The 21,371-nt window shown below is 51.2% G+C and overlaps 1 protein-coding gene across 1 annotated transcript; it reads left to right on the top strand.

Annotated features, from left to right (window-relative positions):
- The first annotated feature begins 163 nt into the window (after positions 1 to 163).
- On the top strand, positions 164 to 21,279 carry LOC131109159 (dynein axonemal heavy chain 5-like). Its single transcript, XM_058060823.1, has 93 exons — positions 164 to 172; positions 238 to 391; positions 716 to 1,053; positions 1,125 to 1,211; positions 1,280 to 1,348; positions 1,432 to 1,503; positions 1,573 to 1,674; positions 1,918 to 2,104; positions 2,171 to 2,336; positions 2,405 to 2,498; positions 2,561 to 2,659; positions 2,728 to 2,909; positions 2,991 to 3,110; positions 3,174 to 3,279; positions 3,369 to 3,464; positions 3,532 to 3,627; positions 3,687 to 3,860; positions 3,939 to 4,028; positions 4,091 to 4,246; positions 4,334 to 4,473; positions 4,589 to 4,740; positions 4,814 to 5,021; positions 5,088 to 5,175; positions 5,239 to 5,362; positions 5,431 to 5,573; positions 5,654 to 5,746; positions 5,807 to 5,910; positions 6,107 to 6,203; positions 6,283 to 6,363; positions 6,486 to 6,740; positions 6,814 to 6,963; positions 7,055 to 7,173; positions 7,247 to 7,383; positions 7,452 to 7,614; positions 7,733 to 7,844; positions 7,905 to 8,030; positions 8,087 to 8,286; positions 8,347 to 8,500; positions 8,567 to 8,677; positions 8,756 to 8,911; positions 8,980 to 9,108; positions 9,175 to 9,390; positions 9,458 to 9,604; positions 9,677 to 9,849; positions 9,920 to 9,990; positions 10,063 to 10,170; positions 10,232 to 10,419; positions 10,510 to 10,704; positions 10,787 to 10,921; positions 11,005 to 11,062; positions 11,133 to 11,264; positions 11,327 to 11,544; positions 11,627 to 11,761; positions 11,844 to 12,110; positions 12,180 to 12,314; positions 12,381 to 12,482; positions 12,561 to 12,728; positions 12,811 to 13,017; positions 13,099 to 13,191; positions 13,255 to 13,491; positions 13,559 to 13,624; positions 13,702 to 13,842; positions 13,912 to 14,043; positions 14,112 to 14,222; positions 14,299 to 14,453; positions 14,524 to 14,645; positions 14,727 to 14,956; positions 15,022 to 15,180; positions 15,250 to 15,406; positions 15,483 to 15,628; positions 15,697 to 15,717; positions 15,824 to 15,928; positions 16,003 to 16,116; positions 16,198 to 16,374; positions 16,451 to 16,645; positions 16,721 to 16,876; positions 16,950 to 17,132; positions 17,216 to 17,386; positions 17,461 to 17,712; positions 17,780 to 17,906; positions 17,969 to 18,090; positions 18,161 to 18,310; positions 18,385 to 18,549; positions 18,624 to 18,841; positions 18,905 to 18,960; positions 19,035 to 19,156; positions 19,229 to 19,379; positions 19,452 to 19,651; positions 19,721 to 19,909; positions 19,971 to 20,103; positions 20,174 to 20,382; positions 20,445 to 20,666; positions 20,740 to 21,279. Exons 1-93 carry the CDS (start codon positions 164 to 166, stop codon positions 20,965 to 20,967), a joined length of 13,509 nt encoding a protein of 4,502 aa, XP_057916806.1. The 3' UTR covers positions 20,968 to 21,279.
- The last annotated feature ends 92 nt before the right edge of the window (positions 21,280 to 21,371 follow it).

The raw sequence follows: 21,371 nt of genomic DNA on the forward strand, positions 1-21,371 counted from the left end.
TTAAACCTTTGTGTGTGTGCGCGTGTGTTGCTGAGTGACACACAAGCACACCTTTGTGCCAGTGTTGCCATGGCAACCGTCTAGTTAGTCTTTGCAGACTTCCTGGTTGTGACCTGCAAACTGGACCCGCTCTACTTCCAGGACTGGGACTGCAGCAGCGCAAATGTCCAATGTGAGATCTTCCTCACAACTTTGCATTTGACCTGAATCACGTCTCATATGTGTTTTGGTTTTCAGATGGCAGAAGAAGCAGATCTTTCAGGGTTGGACGACCTCGGTCCATCAGGACAGGAGGTCCAGCCTCCACCAGGGTTGAGCCCAAGTCCTAATGGGCTCCATCAAGAGGAGGAGGCAGGAGGAGACAAAAGGCTCCAGCATGGGCTCCACAGAGGTAAGCATTGTGATTGATTTGGACAGGAAGTGCTTGTGTTGACGTCGGGAAGAAAAGGAAGCACAGATGATTATGGTTTAAAAATAAAAAAAAGCATTTAAATGAAAGCTTCTTAGTGTAGTTGAGCGCCCCCTTGTGGACTGAAAGATTTATTCATGCTGTGCACTTTGGAAAAGGCCGACACTGTAAGTGTGGACTAGCTGTCAATCATTGGTCTCCACATTTTTAATATATTTGAACATAGAACATGTTGTGCTGTTCTACTATCGTGTAGAAGATGTTTAGGATTAAGATTGTCTTCTCAGTGATTTTCTCCTCTGACAGACGGCAGAGGACACCGAAGAACTGGAGTCCAGAACCCTTCAGGTGTCCATCAAGTGTCTGCCCCGCCCCCAAGCATCTCTGTGAGTAAACACGAGCTTGGCCACAAGGGGGCGCTGCTCAGACTACAAAACCTGACCTGTGCTGTGCGGGTGTCTGCTAAGAGGGCAACCTTGCTGTCCAATGAGGAGAGACGAGAGCGGGCCAAGCGGGTCAAAGCCTTGAAGGACGAGCGGCGGGCCTCGCTGGACCATCGACACCAGTACCTCATCATCAGGCTGATGGATGGCGTACGTCTGGACCAGCAGGAGGTGGAGGACGCGCTTGTGTCAGATGACAAGGTCCTCACACGCTGCCTGCCTGTCGCATTCTGTTGACGACATCGTCATTGAAGTGGTTTCTTTAATAACAGTTCAACCTCATCCAAGACTTCTTTGCTGCAAATGGATCCAGGAAGTTGATTTTCTTCTATCAGAATGTACAACAGGTCCTCCCGAGTGTTTTCATATTTCTCTGTTGTTCAAACGTCATCTCTGAAGCAGCTTTTTGATTCCGCTTGCCCTCCAGGACGTGTCCTCTGCTCATCCCTCATCTGTGGCTATGAGGAAACTTTTCCTCACCACAGGAAGTGCTGAGGTACAAACTTCCTGCCACCTCCTCAGTTACATCCCATTGCTTTTTTGTATGGTGATAATAACTTTATTCATTTCTACTGTTAGCCATTAGAAGGCAAGTGTCTCTTCTTCCTGAGGACAACCAAGAAGGCCATCAGCACCGCCAATGTTCACCAGGTCATTAGCGCGTCTCGTCTTGGCATTTTAAAGCAGTCCACTTTGTCAACAAGCTCTGCTTCCTTGCAGGAGGTCAACTTTGGCATGTTGGACAGCAGCGACGGGAACATCCTGAACAGTCTGGAAATGCTGATGTCCAACGTGATGTTACCTGCACTTAGGGCGCCACAGGTGACAAGGGGAGGACACCCAAATGTCCCATGCAATGTCTTACTTTTATTACAGACCGTGAAGCAACCGCAGATGTTTATTATGGACCGTGAAGTAACCACAGACGTACAGTAGAAATGCCTGATAGTTATTACGGACCGTGAAGTAACCACAGATGTTTATTATGGACCGTGAAGTAACCACAGACGTTTGTTATTACCCACAGTAAAGTAGTCACAAAAACAAACCCTCATTTGTCCTCAGACGTGGGGCTCCGTGCAGGACGGCATGGCCTGTCCTCACGTCCATGACTTCCTGTCCTCACTGGATGACTTTGTCAGTCACCTGGACTCGTTGCAAGTCAACGTGGCCAAGATGTTCCATCTGCAGCCACTCCAAGTTCCCGTCATCATTGGCCAGCTTAGCAGCCCAGCAGACTACACAGCAGCAGGTAAGAAGGTCAACGTCCCAGACCCACATCAACCTTCAGGCACCGTAATAAGGTACTGTTCTTCAGCCAACGACGGTGAGCTGGTGGAGAAGCTGGAGAGCATGGTCTCAGCGTGGGCCAATCAGATCAGGTGGCTGCTGACAGAGAACGAGCAGATGAGGAAGGAGGCAGATGACGTTGGACCTTCAGCAGAGTTGGATCACTGGAAGACACGCATGATCACCTTCAGCAGGTCTTTTCACAGAGTCCAGTATGCTGCTTGTTGAACATGCAGAATGTTCACATGTGTCTGTGTGTCAGTCTGGTGGAGGACCTGAAGCGTCCTCCGGTGAAAAGGACTCTGGGGGTTCTGCAGGTGGCCAAGTCCAGAACGTTGCAAGCGTGGAGGGAGCTGGTGGGTCTCCGTGAAGTTAACTGCAGTGAGCTGACTGTGCTGACTTTGTGCTCATGGTTAAGGATGCCAGCATCACGGTGGTTGCCAACGAGGCCAAAGACAACGTGAAGTTTCTCCACACGCTGCAGAAGTTCTTCAAGCAGCTGCAGAAGAGCTCACCGGTTAAAACAAACCAGTAGAATTTTAACTGCTTGTCAACATGGTTGATGTTTCCATGCATCTCATCCAGGCTCAGATGTTGGAGCACGTTCCTGCCCTGATGGGCGCCGTCAGTATGATCCATTCGGTTTCTGGCTACTATAACACCTCAGACAGGATGACGTCGCTGCTGCTCAAGGTCACCAATCACATGATCAGCGCCTGCAGAAGATACCTGTCACAGGGCACCGCCCACATTTGGGACCTCAGCAGGTACGTGGTCGGATGCAGCCAAAGGGGGCGTGTCCTGTCACAACCTCCGTGAATAAAAATGGTGGGGGTGTGAATGTTAAGGCCCGTCCTGCTTGAGCGTATCTCAGAGTGTTGGCGTCTGAAGGCGGCGTACCAGAGCAGCTTCCACGCCGTTCGAGACAAACTGCAAGCGAAGCCAAAAAGCAGACAGTTTGACTTCAGGTAGCTCATTCCTTCATTTAACGTGGATGATGTGGAGAAAATGGCCGCCATCTTTGTTTGCAGCGAGAACTACATCTTTGGGAAGTTTGAGGCCTTCTCCCGGCGCCTGGAGAAGATCGCTGACATGGCATCCAGCCTGGAACATCTGGCGACGCTGCAGCGCATCAAGGTCAACTTGCAGGAGTTGACTCCACCCACCTTTTTAAACATGACTTGCTGCAAATCATCTGGTCACCTCATTAAATGTACCATGTGTAGGTGGACGGCGTGGAGCCAATCTACACTCGCTACCAGAACATCCTGTCCAGCACCATGTCCAGAACCTATGACATCCTGGACCACCGCAAGTTAGAGGTGAACAAAGAATGACGACAACAAAGAATCAATGTAAATGCCCTCATGATGGTGATGTTCTCCTCAGTTTGACAGCGACCACGTGGACTTCCAGAAGCAAGTCAAGGACTTGTTCCTGGACCTTCAGGGTCTGTTGGACTTCTGGTTCCATCAGTCTCTGCCTGTGAGTTCCACATCATCATTAAAGCCTTTAAGATCCTACCATTGGCGTTTGCCTTGCAGATGGACCAGATCCTGGCACTGATGGCTGCCTTCGAGGCGGGTCCGATGGCTCATCTGGACCTGAAGCAGAACTACCTGCTCCTGCTGCAGCGTTATGGACGCGAGCTGGAGGTGCTGAAGAAGACATACCAGAGACAGCGGGACAGACCACCTGCCGGACGCAACTTGCCACCGGTACCTGAAGTCTGGCCGTCCAATCAGATCACAGCACACAGAGAGAAGATGTAACATCTGGGTCTGTTTGTCTCTCAGCTGGCAGCTCGGATCTTATGGTGTCGTCAGCTCTTCAGGAAGGTTGAGTCTCCCATGTTAGTCCTGAAGAAGAAGCTGGACGTCCTCAAGGTATGATGTCATTAACACTTATCAACATCTCTACCGACATCTCATCATAATGTTGTCTTCAGGGACCAGAGATGACCAAGGTGATCCGGAACCATAACAAGATGGCCGTGGCGCTGTTGCAGTACGAGCTTGTGCACGTGCAGACGTGGACTCGGGCTGCCCAGCAAGCACCACACTTCCTGAACGCCGCCCTGCTGGTCAGACATGAGAAGGTGAACGTGATGTGTGCTGATGATTTGATGACACCAAGCGGTACTTGATTATGAAGCGTGTGGTTTGATATTTTTGTGGACCTTCTTCTCCAGGAGCTTTTGGTGAACCTGGACCATGTGGTTTTGGAGGTGCTACAGGATGCTCGTTGGATGACCAAACTTGGGGTTGTTGTGCCAAACGCTGTTGTAAAGATGACCTCCAGGGAAGCAGAAATCAAAGCTCTGTATCGTCGGTAAGAACACTTTTCCATGATGATTTATTCCCTCGTCTTTTGGGTGCGGTTCTGTCTACCTGCTTGACTAGCAGAGGTAATCACAACTAATCCTGTCCTGTTGGACCACGTCCAGTCTGCAGGACCTGCTGCAGGATTACAGCCAGGTGCTTGGCCGCATCCCATCTTTGCTTCGCCCACTGATGCAGCCCTTTGTTGGGCGGGTGGAGGCGTCCCTCTCACCCGGACTCACCACCCTATCCTGGGCTGCCCTGCACACCGACACATGTAGGACGGCAAGGACTGGATCACAGTGTGATGAGCGGCCATGTTGTGATCAAACATGCCTCTTCCTGTTCAGTCATAGAAGGTGTGTACATGGCTCTGGCTGAGCTGGATCAGGCCGCCAAAGCAGCTGAGGATATGTTAGAGTGCCGGATCGGGCGCCTCCTGGACGCCATGTCTTCCTGTTGCCTGCTGGTCCTGCCGGAGGACTTACCGATGTCACCTGAGAACTTCCTGTTGGAGGCAGACGTCTCGCTCCACTTTGCCGCCGCTACGCTGGACAGGTAAGCTCTGACAACTCTACTGTCAATCAAATCAGGACCGCCTACGGTTTGTATGTGTTTTATCAGGCAAAGCCAACAGGTGGAGACGTTTGTGTTTGAGATGATTGAGGAGCTGAAGAAGAAGATGAGGCCAGCGGACACTGTTAACCTGGAGGTAGTGCACGCACGCACGCACGCACACACACACTTCCACACTTATGACTTGTCTCCTCCGCAGGGATCATTTCAGTGTCTTCATCCAGATTCCAAACAGAAGACTCGCTGCCTGACTTGTCTCCCTTGTTGTTTTTACAACCTGATTGGTCAACTTTGCCATCTCAACACTGAAGCTCTGGTCAATGGTCAGCCACTCTTGTACACTTCCCGCCTTCTTCCTGTCCTCCATCCTAATTTGTCCATCTTGTCCCAGCCGTCACGTCCTGCCTGGATGCCCTGAAGAGGAGGCTTGGTGTCCTTAAAACCGGCCAATCCGATGCCACGCCTCTCTTCAAGGCCTCAGTCCAGCTCGCCATTCCGAACATCATCCTTGAACCGAGCCTGGACAACATCCAGGTAAGTGAAAGTCAACTCAAAATAAACGCTCCAATCAATGCTTTGGCCACCTGGTCAAGTCATGTTGTGGAATGGTCCAGAGTATCATCAACAAGCTGGTGAGCGCCATCCTGCTGGTGGCCAAGGACATCCCGTTGTGGACGTACTGTCACCTGCACTACAAACAACAGCAGGTAAATGCTTCACGTCTGTTAGTCAATCACGGCGACAGACAATCATGCTCTGCTGTTTAGGTGGAGCAAGCGGCCATGCGAGACTCCAGAGAAGACGTTCCGGTGAAGCCGCCGATGCTCAAACCTTTGGACCGCCAGCTAGCCGAACACAAAGATGTCAGCAGGCATGTGGAATGTGGACTGCATCGTTAGGCCGAGTGGTTCTTTGCATGTCAGGAGAGCGAGTGTGTTTGTGTCCTGTGATTGACTGGTGACCAGTCCTGGGCGTACAGCGCCTTTTCACGCTGTCAGCTGGGATAGGCTCCAGCTCACCCATAACCCTGGATGGATGGTTGAATGACTTCATGATGTTGTGAGCAGGTTGGTGATGCAGCTCAACACCATCGTCTCCTCCTTCAAGTCCGCCACTGTTGACATGCTCAATGACCTCACGGACTTCTCCACGCTGTGGCACCAGGTCACCTTTGTGGTCACCTTTGTCCTCTTTGCCCTCCACCCTTGTCTCTGCAACGTAACTAACAGAGATGTGTGTTCAGGACCCAGAGGAGGAAGTGCAGACCTTCCTGCGGTCCGAGCCCTCACTGACAGAGTTCAGCTGTCAGATCTCTTTCTACTCGGTGAGTCCGCACCTCAGCATGCTAAGTATCTTAATGAGCTATCAAGCTGCATGAGCCATCACAAGAACGACACGCTATGCGAGTGAGCATGTTTGCAGCATGATGCGTTGCTGTCCACACAGAGGCTGGCGGTGCAGATTTCGGAGCTCCCCCCGTTCTACATGGTGGGTTCCATCCTCTTCCACACCGAGGACCTGAAGATGGCGCTCTCTCAGGAGTGTCATATCTGGAAACGGGCTTTTGGCACCGCACTCAACCGCCAGGCCTCTGCCAACATGGAGGATGTTTGGGCGTTTGTGGATGGGCTAATGAAGCGTCTGCAGCGTCCAATCACAGACCTTGATGATGTCAGAGGAGCGATGGCAGCCCTCAGGGAGGTCAGACGGCATCATCACTTCACACACTTTGTCTTTGCTGCTTCACCTCCCCCTCCTCCTCCTCTTGCTTCAGCTCCGAGAGGCAGAGGTTCACATTGATGCCACCATTGGCCCGCTGGAGGAGTCCTTCACGCTTCTCAACAAACATGATCTGCTTTTCAAGGATGGGAATGCAGAACGTGTGGACGGGCTCATGTACGCTTGGAAGAACCTCAATGTCCTGGTGAGATGGCATGCTTTTTTCCCCACCATCAAATGTTCCACACTGTGTGTTTTCAAGCCAATGAAGTTGTGTGTGGGTTTTATGGTTCCAGGTGGTCCAGAACCAGAACACTTTAGTAAAGATTCAACCCAGCATGAAAGCTGACCTGCTGGTAGAAGTGCAAAATCTTCACAACCACATTCAGACCTTCTGTGTTGAGTACAACCATCGGTATATTCTCGGTCCAAATCCTTGCTGTCCTCCAGCTTTGGGCAGAGGTCTAACATCATGAAGTGTCTCCCAGGGGTCCTGGTGTGGAGGGCGTGGCTCCAATTGAGGCCAACGACCGTTTGCAGAGCTTCCAGGCTGAGTTTGATCAGATCTGGAGGAAATTCACCTCGTGCTCCGGAGGGGAGGAGCTCTTTGGACTTCCAGTGACTGGTAGATTTCATCTTCGAGCTGACGCCCATGTCCTTCCCATCCTCTGAGATTTGGTCCTGATTCTACAGAGTATCCTGAGCTGCAGAGGATCAGGAGGGAATTGACGATGCTTTCCAAACTCTACAGTCTTTACAACGCTGTCATCGTCAGCGTGGCCAACTACCATGACCTTCTGTGGGCTGACCTTAATATTGAGCAGATTAACAACGAGCTGCAGGACTTCCAGAACCGGTTATAACCTTTAAGAGCAGATGATGGCATCCATACACTTCAAGACTTCAATTTGGGCTGCTAATGAAGGAGCAACAATATTAACTGCCCTTCTTGTCCTCTTGTTCCGATTGTTCAGGATCCGGAAGCTTCCAAAGGCGCTGAAGGATTGGCAGGCCTTCAAAGACCTGAAGAAAACCATTGACGACTTCACAGAGATGTGTCCTCTGCTCGCCATGATGGCCGATAAGGTAAGGTTGATTGAACAAAAACAGCGAGACATAGAGTCCAACGTTTGGTGTATTCTGCAGGCCATGCTGCCCAGACACTGGACTCGACTCAGTGAGCTGACAGGTCACAGCTTCCACGTGGACTCTGACTCCTCTCTCCAAAACATCTTGGCTGCTCCACTATTGACATACAAGGAAGACATTGAGGTAGTAAGACCGCACGTAAAAACCTTTGTTCAAATAATGTCAACTATTTTTGTCAGGACGTGTGCATCGGTGCTGTGAAGGAGCGCGACATTGATGCCAAACTGAAGGACGTGATAGCCGAGTGGGGAGGGCAAACGCTCAGCTTTGCCCCCTTCAGGACGAGAGGGGAACTGCTGCTCAGAGGAGCCGACACCGCTGAGAAGATCTCCATGATGGAGGACAGTCTGATGGTTCTGACTTCACTGCTCAGCAACAGGTACCTAACCCAAACCCTAACACCAGCAGAATGGAGTACATTTTGTTCTGCACCCTGCAGGTACAACGTTCCCTTCAAGCCAACAATCCAGCTTTGGGTCCAGAAGCTGTCCAACACCTCAGAAATCATTGAGAAGTGGTTGTCCGTCCAGAACCTGTGGATTTACCTGGAGGCCGTGTTTGTGGGGGGCGATATTGCAAAGCAGCTGCCTCAAGTAGATTACCAAGTGACCAAGTTGCAGTACGCTAATTGCTAAGCTAACTAATGTCTTCAACATTAGGAGGCCAAACGCTTCCAGAACATAGACAAGTCGTGGCAGAGGATCATGCAGCGAGCCCACGAGTTGCCTAACGTGGTCCAGTGTTGCGTCGGAGATGAGACCCTGAGCCAGGTAAAGATGCAGAGCCTGTACACTTAAATTTGCACCCCACATTGTTCTTGAACCATCTGGTCGTCTTCTGGTCTCCAGTTGCTTCCTCACCTGCTGGAGCAGCTGGAGCTGTGTCAGAAATCTCTGTCTGGTTACCTGGAGAAAAAACGTTTGGTGTTTCCGCGCTTCTTCTTTGTGTCTGACCCCGTGCTGCTGGAGATCCTGGGCCAGGCGTCAGACTCACACAGCATCCAGGTAACACAGTTGGTGCTGATCCACTAATGTGTTTTAATTAACTCATGCTCATCATTTCATCCTGTCAGCCTCACCTGCTAAGTCTGTTCGACAATGTCAACAGAGTCGTATTCAGCGAGAAGGCATATGACCAGATTGTCAGTTTTCAGTCTCAAGAGGGTGAAACCGTGGAGCTGAGCCAAAGTGTTTTGGCACAGGTTAGATGCAGAACGGCTGAATAAACCAGAGGACACCAAACTTTACTTTTTGGTTCTGTTTTTCAGGGCAACGTGGAGGTCTGGCTGGGCCAGCTCCTGGCCTTTGTGCAGCAGACCCTTCACTCCATCATTCGCCGAGCCTACCAGGCTACAGGTGAGCCTGGTCTAACGCTTGTGGAGTTCCAGTCCACATTTCCTGCTCAGGTAGGCTTGCTGGGAATCCAGATGATCTGGACCAGAGACGCGGAAGAGGCGCTAATCCTCAGCAAGTCAGACAGGAAGGTGGGCTTTTATTTTGAAGGTAAGGGGTAAGTGAACAGCTCCTCACTGTTCCTCGATTGTTTGGTAGATCATGCAGACAACCAATCAGAAGTTCCTGGACCTTCTCAATGAGCTGATCGACATGACCACCCGGGATCTGAGCAGGAATGAGAGGACCAAGTATGAGACGCTCATAACCATTCACGTCCACCAGAGGGACATCTTTGATGAGCTGGTGGGAACAAAGATGAAAAACTCACAGTGCGATTCGACAGAGGGCCAACATCATCTCCATCTCTTCCATCAGGTCCATCTCAACGTGCGGTCTGCGTCAGACTTTGAGTGGCAGAAGCAGTCGAGGTTCTATTTCCTGGAGGAAGCTGACAAGTGTGTGATCCAGATCACAGATGTGGAGTTCACCTACTGCAATGAGTACCTGGGATGCACGGACCGACTGGTGATCACACCGCTCACCGACAGGTACACATGAGCCATGACCAGATGACACCTTCTGGTCCAGTCAAGTGAAGCTGTCTGCACATCTGTCCAGGTGTTACATCACTCTGTCCCAGGCCCTTGGCATGAGTATGGGCGGGGCTCCGGCTGGTCCCGCAGGAACAGGTGATGCAGACTTTGGTAGCAGCTTAGATTCTTGTCAGAAATCGTTACTTTCACTGCATCTTTTGCCTCCAGGAAAGACGGAGACCACCAAAGACATGGGCCGCTGTCTGGGGAAATACGTGGTGGTTTTCAACTGTTCTGACCAGATGGATTACAGAGGACTTGGCCGCATCTACAAAGGTGAGCAAGAGAGTCAGGTGATCAAGCTTGAAGCAACTAGAACATGTGGTCACTTATGCAGGTCTGGCCCAGTCTGGCGCCTGGGGCTGCTTTGATGAGTTTAACCGCATTGAGCTGCCGGTGCTCTCCGTCGCTGCCCAGCAGATCTACATCGTCCTGCAGTGTAAGAAGAACAAGAAGAAGCAGTTTGTCTTCACTGATGGAGACGTTGTCAGCATGGACCCTGAGTTTGGTATCTTCCTCACCATGGTAATAGACTTAATTAGCTCCTAATTCATCATCATCAGATCTTACTTCTGTGATTTGCCTGTGATCACCTGTATGCTCTGGATTCTTCAGAACCCTGGTTATGCCGGTCGTCAAGAGCTGCCAGAGAACCTCAAGATCCAGTTCCGTACGGTTGCCATGATGGTTCCAGACAGAGCTATTATCATGAGAGTAAAACTGGCCAGTGCTGGGTTCCGAGACAACCAAGTCCTGAGTCGCAAGTTTTACACCCTCTACAAGCTGTGTGAGGAGCAGCTGTCCAAACAGGTCAGAAGACAAAAATGATGACATAACAACTGTCAATGTTTTATCAGTCGTTTCAGTTGCTTTCTTGTTGCCGTGACGCCAGGTCCATTATGATTTCGGCCTGAGGAACATTTTGTCAGTTTTGAGGACGCTGGGCTCCGTCAAGCGGTCCAATCCATCCGAACCAGAGAAGACTGTGGTCATGAGGGTCCTAAGAGATATGAACCTCTCTAAACTGGTGTGTCACACATGCAGGATAGTACCTTGTAGCTATGAGCCATTAGTCAAAGTCGGGCAGATGTTATTAGTCTACCTCCGTAGGTGGACGAGGATGAGCCTCTCTTCACAAGTCTGATCAACGATCTCTTCCCTGGCATCGGTCTGTCAAACCTTGAACAAGTTCCTGATTAGACGAACATGACCCACATTCCATGTGTCTCCTTTCCTAGTTCTGGATAAAGCCGGCTATCCCGACCTGGAGTCATCCATCCAGAAACAGTCTCAACTTAACGGGCTGATCCCCCATCCTCCTTGGATCCTCAAGCTAGTCCAGCTCTACGAGACACAACGTGTCCGACACGGTACCTTGTTGAAAGTCAGAACATTGATATGTCGGTAGTTGCTTATTGGCGGGCTCGTGCAGGAATGATGACATTGGGTCCGAGCGGCGCCGGGAAGACGACCTGCATCCACACTCTGATGAAAGCCATGTCGGACTGTGGCGCACCACACCGAGAGATGAGGATGAACCCCAAAGCCATCACAGCCTCGCAGATGTTCGGCACGCTGGACGTCACCACCAATGACTGGACTGATGGCATCTTTTCCACTTTGTGGCGCAAAACTTTAAAGGCCAAAAAGGTTGGATGAAGCTCTTAAAAGGACAGCGCTGGCGGTATTGCTAACTTGCTGCTTGGTATTGCTAACTAACTGCATATGTCAGGGAGAACATATCTGGATCGTGCTGGATGGACCGGTTGACGCCATCTGGATCGAGAACCTCAACTCTGTTCTTGATGACAACAAAACTCTAACCCTGGCTAATGGAGATCGAATCCCCATGGCACCCTGCTGCAAGGTGGGCTGACACTACTTCCTGTGTAGACAAGAAGTAAGCGTCCGTGATGCTGATCCTGGGTCATCATGTCTCGTGCCTCTAGATTGTCTTTGAGCCACACAACATTGACAACGCCTCGCCGGCTACGGTGTCCCGCAACGGGATGGTGTTCATGAGCTCGTCGGTGCTGAGCTGGAGGCCCATCTTGCAGGCTTGGTTGCAGAAGGTACCGGAAGAGCAAGCTGATGCCCTCAAAGTCTGCTTTGACACCTGCTACCAGGAGTTGTTGGATTTTGTGTCCACTGCTGTGACTCCAAAGATGGCAGTGCTGGAGTGTATGTACATCAGGCAGACAATCGACCTTCTTCAGGTGAGACGCAATCGCACAACATAACAGATGGCAACGTAAGCTAAAATATTTTTTCCACATGGATTTCAGGGTCTTCTCTCCACTGCAGAGGAGAAACAGAGTTGCCGTGGGAATGTGGGTCGACTGTTTGTGTTTGCTATCATGTGGTCTCTGGGAGCGCTGCTGGAGCTGGATGACAGGGCCAAGATTGAGGACTTCATGAAGGTTTGTGAGGTTAATTTCTTCAGTCAGCCGTCGTTACAAATTACAAATTAAACCTCCTAGATGAAGAACCACAGCTGGTCTCTGGACCTGCCACACACTCGGGACGAGCAGACCATCTTTGAGTTCACTGTGGTTGAGCAGGGACAGTGGGAACACTGGTCCACCAAGGTCTGTGCATGGATACACTCCTCTCTGACAATAACGCTAACCAGGTGACATAGCAATGCCATCTTCTTCCTGATCCAGGTCCCTGAGTACATCTACCCCAAAGACCACGTTCCAAACTACTCATCCATTCTGGTTCCTAATGTAGACAATGTGAGGACGGAATTCCTGATGCAAACAATCATGAAGCAGCAGAAAGCAGTCTTGCTGATTGGCGAGCAAGGCACAGCCAAGACAGTCATGATTAAAGTGAGCGTAGCATTAGCAATCAGGGTTAGCTTACCCTAGCTTACATGAACTGGGAAGTAATCTTGTCTGGCTCCCCCTACAGGGCTACACCAGCAAGCTCAACCAAGAGATCCACCTCACCAAGACACTGAACTTCTCGTCTGCTACATCTCCCAACATGTTCCAGAGGACCATTGAGAGCTTCATTGATAAGCGAATGGGTGCGACCTACGGGCCACCTGCTGGCCGGCGAATGACTGTCTTCATTGATGACATCAACATGCCCGTTATCAATGAGTGGGGAGACCAGGTCTGCTCTGTTTGTTTAGCACAAAAATGTACTTATTAGGTCCTTCTGTGCTTGAAGTCTTCTTCCTGCCCGTCCGCCCAGATAACCAATGAGATTGTGCGTCAGCTGATGGAGCAGGCAGGTTTCTACAGTTTGGACCGCCCAGGAGAGTTCCTTTCTGTTGTTGATGTTCAGGTAAGCTCAGGCAGGTACTTTTCAAAACTTTTTAGGACAGAGTAATCTAATCTTCTTTGCCAGCTGGTGGCGGCTATGATCCACCCGGGTGGCGGCCGTAATGACATCCCGCAGCGCCTGAAGCGTCATTTCTCCATCTTCAACTGCACACTGCCCTCCAACTCGTCCATTGACAAGGTGTTCGGGACCATGGCTCAGGGCTACTTCTGCCTAGAAAGGCAATTCCTCGCCCCCGTGTGTGACCTCGCCGCCGCCCTCGTGCCCACCAGCAGACGGGTGTGGCAGGCAGTGAAGGCCAAGGTCAGGGCTTGTCTTGTCTCCACTTGATACTTATATTCCTGGAAGTAATACAGTGATGTTCGTGCAGATGTTGCCGTCTCCTGCCAAATTCCATTACATCTTCAACCTGCGGGACCTGAGCAGAATCTGGCAGGTAAACAAACGCTGGGCCCCTCGGAGAGAAAGCAGCTGCGGGCAGTATGAATGTTCACGTGTATCATTGTGTTTCAGGGCATCCTCGCCATCACGTCGGATGTTTGTAATAGTGTGGAACTCCTTGCGGCGCTCTTTCACCACGAATGTAGCCGAGTGCTTGCTGACCGCTTCACTGACTACAGCGACACACAAACCTTCAACGACCTCCTGGCAAAGGTGTGTGTGTGTGTGTGTGTGTGTGTTATACTGGTAACAATTTCTTATTGTGTCCGTGTACACAATCAGATTACAGTAGAGGATCATGGAAAAGCTCTGACTGAGGACGCTCAGTGGAACAGCAGCTTTGTGGACTTCATGCGCGATACTCCTGAGGCAACGGGAGACGAGCCGGAGGATTCCGTCTTGGAAGCTCCAAAGGTGAACTCACCTGTTGTCAAGACACAGGGATCACTCTTGATTGTTTATCAAGCGTGTATCATTGACAGGTGTATGAGCCAATCTCATCGCTGGATGCTCTGGCGGAGCGCCTGTGCGTGTTTCAGCAGCAGTACAATGAGGCCATGAGGGGCGGCGCCATGGACCTGGTCTTCTTCAATGTCAGCCTGTTGTCATGGCAATGTAGTTGGTGGCTGTATTGATGTGCTTCACAACAGCTGCTGTCTCCCATTTCAGGATGCAATGATCCACCTGATGCGCATCTCTCGGATCCTGCGGACACCCCAGGGGAACGCCCTTCTGGTGGGTGTCGGTGGTTCAGGCAAGCAAAGCCTGACTCGGCTGGCGTCATTCATTGCAGGCTACCAAACCTTTCGGATCATGCTGACGAGGTGACATGTCACATGTTACTGGCACCTGTTGAGATAATTAACGCTACTTCTGTGTGCATGTGGAGTGCAGGTCGTACAGCAGCACCAACCTGCTGGAGGATCTGAAGGTTCTCTACCGGCTTGCGGGCCAGGAGGGAAAAGGAGTCACTTTCCTCTTCACTGACAACGACATCAAGGATGAAGCCTTCCTGGGTACAGAACCTGGATGCACAGTCTGCTTTCTAACAGAGGTGTCCTAATGAGCAGTGATGACACACTTCCTGTTTTCCTCAGAGTACATGAACAACGTCCTGGCCAGTGGCGAAGTGTCTAACCTGTTTGCTCGAGACGAGCTGGATGAAATAATTCAGGGACTCATTCCTGTCATGAAGCAACAGCAGCCTCGTCGACCTCCGACCACGGAGAACCTCTATGAATTCTTCCTGTCTCGCGTGCGCAGCAACCTGCACGTCGTCCTCTGCTTCTCCCCCGTGGGGGAAAGGTTTCGGACTCGAGCCTTGAAGGTGAGTCATTGTGTGGAATATGCCACAAATGGGATTATACGCCGCATGAGCTGTGACCTGCTCAGTTCCCAGGCCTGATATCGGGCTGCACCGTGGACTGGTTCCAGCGCTGGCCACGGGACGCCCTGGTGGCTGTATCGCATCACTTCCTGTCTCAGTACCAGGACCTGCACTGCTCTGAAGAAGTGAAGCGTGGTGTGGTGGTTACCATGGGAGCCTTTCAGGTAGTCCACAGTATCCAAAGTCATTTGAAAGTAGAGAACACGCTGATCATAAGACCTCTCTCTCCTCAGGATTCGGTGGCTGAGAAATGCGCTGAATATTTTGAGCGTTACCGCCGTCAGACATTTGTGACACCCAAATCCTACCTGTCCTTTATTCGTGGCTACAAGGTGGTCTACGCTGAGAAGGTGGCGCATGTCAGCACGCTGGCCGAGCGCATGAAGACGGGTAGACTGCCGGCCAGGGCTTCCACCTAAATGTGAGCATGGTGTATGTCAAAATGCTTGATTCTTTGTTGTTGTAGGTCTATCCAAGCTGGTGGAGGCGGAGCAGTCGGTGTCTCAGCTGTCCGAAAAGCTGCAGGTGAAGGAGCAGGAACTCGCTGTCGCCTCCCAGAAGGCAGATGAGGTCTTGCAGGAGGTCACTGCCAAAGCTCAGGCTGCTGAGAAGGTCTGACTTGGAAAAGTCGTCTTCACTCTTATTTTGGTGGATTGTCAGTGGATGCTCCTGTGTTCCAGGTCAAGCAGCAGGTGCAGAAGGTAAAGGACAAAGCTCAGCTTATCGTCAATGAGATTGAAGTTCAACACCTGCCGGGAGAACAGGAAACGCTTATGTAATGATGTCTTTGTGTGCGCATGCCAACAGGCTAACCTGGCGCTACAGGAGGCCCGCCTCCTGGTGGCTCAGACTGAGTTGGCTCAAGCTCAGGAGCAGCTGGATGCAAAACAGCAGCAGCTGGATGCTGTGCAGGTAACCATGTGACATCCGTCAATTCAAAATTGCACAGTGATAACTCTTATCTTGGTAATCGAACCGGACTATAGGCACTCTATGATGCCGCCATGATGGAAAAGCAGAACCTGGAAGATGATGCATCTGCGTGTCGTCGTAAGATGGCCAACGCAACGGCACTCATTGACGGCCTTGGAGGAGAAAAGGTAATCGAGCATTGGTCCTGTTTTCCCGTGTTTCTTCTTGCCGAGGATCTTTCCCTTCATTTTCCGGTTGGTGTCTTTCAGGTACGCTGGACTGCCAGCAGTGCCGGCTTTCAGACGCAGATCACACGGCTGGTCGGGGATGTCCTGTTGGCCTCTGGCTTCCTGTCCTATGCGGGACCCTTCAACCAGGAGTACCGTAGCCTGCTGCTGGAGCTGTGGAAAAAGGAACTGAATGACAAGCTCATCCCCTTCAGCCCAGTAAGATCAGACGTCTGGTCCGCCGTATGCTCCGCCTCCTCAGATAACAAAAGTTTGGTTATTAATCTACCCCCAGGATGTGAATGTGATTTGTCTTCTGGTGGACAACGCCACAGTGAGCGAATGGAACCTACAAGGTCTCCCCAGCGATGACCTGTCCATCCAGAATGGTATCGTGGTAACCAAGGCTGCCCGCTACCCGCTGCTGATAGATCCTCAAGGTCAAGGGAAGGCATGGATTCAGAACAAAGAGCGAGCTCAGAACCTGCAGGTGAAGACGAGGGACGTTGGAAATGAAGTTAAAGCATTCCTTCGTGCTCATAAATGCATTTCTCACCTTTCTCAGGTGACGTCTTTAAACCACAAATACTTCCGCTCCCACCTGGAGGACACTTTGTCTCTGGGGCGCCCCCTACTGCTGGAGGATGTTGGTGAGGAGCTGGACCCCGTCCTGGACAATATCCTAGACAAAAACTATATCAAGTCTGGATCCACTTACAAGGTACCGTACGTCAGCGACATGAAATCCAAAAACTCAATTTGTAAAATTTTGTCAATCCAATGTCCTCTTGCAGGTGAAGCTCGGTGACAAAGAGGTGGACGTGATGAAGGGCTTCACCCTCTACATCACCACAAAACTGGCCAACCCTGCCTACAGCCCAGAAGTCAGCGCCAGGACGTCGGTGGTGGACTTCACTGTCACACAGAGAGGTCTGGAGGATCAACTACTGGGACGCGTCATTCTTCTGGAAAAACAAGTGGGACCTGAAGCAACTCAACATCTTCTATCATTGTATGTCTTCACTGAAATGTTATCTCCTGCTTGCTGTGGTCCCGCCAGGAGCTGGAAGCGGAGCGTCTCCAGCTCCTAGAAGAAGTGACGTCCAACAAGAGGAAGATGCAAGATCTGGAAGACAGTTTGCTCTTCAGGCTGACCAGCACTCAGGGCTCTCTCGTGGAGGACGAGTCTCTGATCGAGGTGCTCAGGGTCACCAAAACAACCGCTCAGGAGGTACGAACTGTAACACGAAGTGATGGTGGTGGTCACATGATGCTAGGGGGATATATCAATATCTTGTCTTCCAGGTGAGTGAGAAGCTGTCCATCGCTGCGGATACAGAAGTCAAGATCAACCAGGCCAGGGAGGAGTACCGACCCGTGGCCACTAGGGGGAGCATCCTGTACTTCCTGATTGTGGAGATGTCCCTGGTCAACATCATGTACCAGACATCTTTGCGTCAGTTCCTTGGGCTCTTTGACTCATCCATGTGCCTCTCTGCCAAGTCACAGGTCACCTCCAAGCGCATCAGCAACGTCATCAGTTTCCTCACCTTCCAGGTGACCTTCACACACCCTCTCACGTGAACCTGAAATTTGCATAAAAAAGTGTTGGTCCCACCCACAGGTACACTGTTACACAGCTCGAGGGCTCTATGAGGAACACAAGCTCCTCTTCACCTTGTTGTTGGCACTGAAGGTCGACCTGCAGGCCAAGAACATCATGCACTCTGATGTTCTGACCTTCGTCAAAGGTTAGAACATCCTCTTCCTCCATTCTTTAGCGAGGTTACATTCCAGTGGTTGCTTTCTTCAGGGGGTGCCTCTTTGGACCTCAACTCTGTGGAACCAAAACCACGCCGGTGGATCCTAGATCAGACCTGGCTCAACCTTGTCCAGCTGTCCAGCCACTCTGCTTTCTCCAATATCCTGACCCAGGTACGATCCATCAGCGGGGGTTTGCAGCAGGCCAAAGCCAAACACTTCCTGTAAGTCTGTGGTGTTCCAGGTGAGCCAGAACGAGAGGGCCTGGAAGACGTGGTTTGACAACCCGGCCCCAGAGGACGCCATGTTGCCTGATGGCTACGAACAGAAAATTGATTCTTTCCAGAAACTTCTTCTTATCCGCAGCTGGTGCCCGGACCGAACCATTGCTCAGGTCTGCTATGAATCACTTGGTCCAACTGCGTACCAGCGCTCTGTCATGATGATTTTTCTTTCATGCTTCTGCAGGCACGGCGCTACATCGCCCGGTCTATGGGTCAGCAGTATGCCGAATGTGTGGTTCTGGACCTGGACGCCATGTTGGCAGAGAGTGACAACAGGACACCGATGGTTTGTCTTCTCTCGATGGGTTCCGACCCAACAGAGAACATTGAGAGACTGGCCAAGCAGAAGGTGCTCAACATTATTACTAATTACTCTTGCTCCTCAGTCTTCACACTTTAAATCATTTCTTGATGGACCTACAGGGGGTACCATGTCGTCCCATCTCCATGGGGCAGGGCCAGGAGGTCCATGCTCGCAGGCTGTTGTCAAACAGCATGATGGACGGTGGGTGGCTCCTCCTCCAGAACTGCCACCTGGGATTGGACTTTCTGGACGAGCTGCTGGAGACAGTCACCTTGGCAACAGCAGAAAATGTCCACGGGGACTTTAGGCTGTGGCTGACGACAGACGTACACCCGAGGTGAGATGCCGGTGTGGACCGTCAAGCCGAGTGCCTGTTCTGGTGGTCTTTGTCTTTGTTTAGGTTCCCTATCAGTTTCCTTCAGTCATCCATCAAGTTCACCAATGAGCCTCCTCTTGGTAAGAACATCCTCATTGAAGAACACAAACACATCTTTCAGTTTTTTTCACGTTCCCTTATGATTCCTGATCAGGCATGAAGGCGGGTCTGAAGAGGACCTTCAGTGGCGTCACTCAAGACCAGTTAGAGATCAGCAGCCTGCCTCAGTGGCGCCCCCTGCTGTATGCTGTTGCCTTCCTGCACACCACAGTGCAGGTAAGTCTTGTCTCATTTTGTCTCGCCACAGTCACAGTGTGCCTGACTTTGACCTTGAAACACCAATGTCAGGAGCGTCGGAAGTTTGGTCCCCTGGGCTGGAACATTCCCTACGAGTTCAACCAGGCCGACTTCACATCCAGCGTGCAGTTTGTCCAGAACCACCTTGACGAGCTGAATGCCAAGAGAGGTGTCAACTGGAGCTGCCTGCGTTACATGTTGGGTGAGACATTAGCAGCCCACTGTCGCCCACACACATCCACACCCACCTGACTTGTGTTCATGTTGCCTTCAGGTGAGGTCCAATATGGCGGCCGTGTGACAGATGACCTGGACAAACGTCTACTGAACACCTTCACTCGGGTCTGGTTTGGCGAGAACACGTTTGATGACACATTCTGCTTCTACCGAGGCTATGGTATCCCCGCCAAGGCCAAGACGGTGCAGGAGGTCTTGCAGCACATCGAGGCCCTCCCCTTGGTTGACTCACCTGAGGTCTGGACACACCCACTTCACCTGAGATGGACGTTTTAAGTCTTCTGTGGCGCACTTTTCTGTGTGCAGGTGTTTGGACTCCATCCCAATGCTGACATCACCTACCAGAACAAGCTGGCCAATGAGACGCTCAGCAACATCATCAGCATCCAACCCAAAGATGCAGGGGGCGGGGCTGGGGAGACGCGGGAGGTCAGCGTGCAGAGGTTAGCCAATGAGATGCTGGACAAACTGCCGCTCGACTACGTGTCACATGAGGTAAGAGTTGATTGGTTTTTCTGTTTGTCACATGATGATGCTGATGAGGCTACGTTTGAAGGTCAAAAGTCAGCTTCAGAAGATGGGTCCTTTCCAGCCCATGAACATCTTCCTCCGACAGGAAGTAGACCGCATGCAACGAGTCATCAGCAGCGTCCGGAGCACACTCACTGACCTCCAGCTGGCCATTGACGGTCAGCCACGCACACACATGCATCATCACACACACAGCGTAACATTAGGTCCCGCCCCCTTTTATCGCAGGCACCATCATTATGTCTGAGGACCTACGTGATGCTCTGGACTGCATGTTCGACGCTCGCATTCCCAGCGCGTGGCAGCGGCTCAGCTGGGCGTCAGCCTCTCTGGGCTTCTGGTTCAGCGAGCTTCTGGAGAGGAACCAGCAGCTTGCCAGCTGGATTGGGGTTGGGCGACCCCAGCAGTTCTGGCTCACGGGCTTCTTCAACCCACAGGTGAGTCCATTACGATGATGGACGCCAAAGTATGGATCCTGATTGGTTGTTGATATTGGAAGGGCTTCTTGACCGCCATGCGCCAAGAGACAACACGTTCCCACTTGTCCAGGGGTTGGGCCTTGGATACCGTCACCCTTAGTAACGATGTCACCAAGCTGATGAGAGAGGATGTGTTGGCTCCTCCCCCTGAGAATGTGGGTGGAGTCTATATTTATGGCCTCTTCTTGGAAGGGGCTGGATGGGACCGACGTGGCGCCAAACTCACTGAAGCCCCACCCAAGGTGAGTGCGCTTCATCGCTAAGGTAACAAGAAACAAGCACATTAACTCCCATGAGCCTCTCTGCTGCCATTAGGTCCTCTTTACTCCGCTCCCCGTGGTACACGTGTACGCCTTAAACTCGGCCAACGTGGCTGACTGCAGCCATCAGCCGGGCGGCGGGGTCTGCTTGTATTCGTGTCCACTCTACAAGAAGCCTCACCGCACTGACCTCAACTTCATCTTCTCGCTTCAGCTGAGGAGCGTGCAGCCGCCTGAGCACTGGACGCTGCGCGGCGCTGCCCTGCTCTGCGACTGCAAATGACCCCGGCCACTGACAGATCACGGACGTCGGTCGAAGGAGAGGAAGTAACTTTTTGTTATCATTTAGTCCTGTGTGTCATCTTGTAATACCATTACAAAGGCACAGCGAGTCAGGGCGGCTACTGCCCCCTGCTGGTGTGCATTATGTCAAACGTCACTGAACAACAAAAATATTGTAGAATTAAATTAAAGCATCAGTGGAAAAATTTACAGTACTTTTCAAAAGTAGTTAAAAATAATTGGCAAAGAGTGAAATGGATGCCTTTGACCTTCCATTGAGTTTTGTTTTTTTGAATCAAAATGTTTAATCATCATAATTAGTAGCAAGTCGGTGAATTTGTAGATGATCAACTTTTATTTTATTAAGTACATTAAAAAACAGTTGATTCATCAAAGAACAATTAT

Source organism: Doryrhamphus excisus, chromosome 21 (assembly GCF_030265055.1).
Source record: "Doryrhamphus excisus isolate RoL2022-K1 chromosome 21, RoL_Dexc_1.0, whole genome shotgun sequence".
NCBI lineage: Eukaryota > Metazoa > Chordata > Actinopteri > Syngnathiformes > Syngnathidae > Doryrhamphus > Doryrhamphus excisus.

What these genes read in the sequence shown, in the direction of transcription:
- LOC131109159 (XM_058060823.1), top strand. An exon ending in GCACCGCCAATGTTCACCAG is followed by an intron (nt 1,504 to 1,572) that starts GTCATTAGCGCG and finishes GCTTCCTTGCAG; the next exon opens with GAGGTCAACTTTGGCATGTT. An exon ending in CAGACTCACACAGCATCCAG is followed by an intron (nt 8,912 to 8,979) that starts GTAACACAGTTG and finishes TCATCCTGTCAG; the next exon opens with CCTCACCTGCTAAGTCTGTT.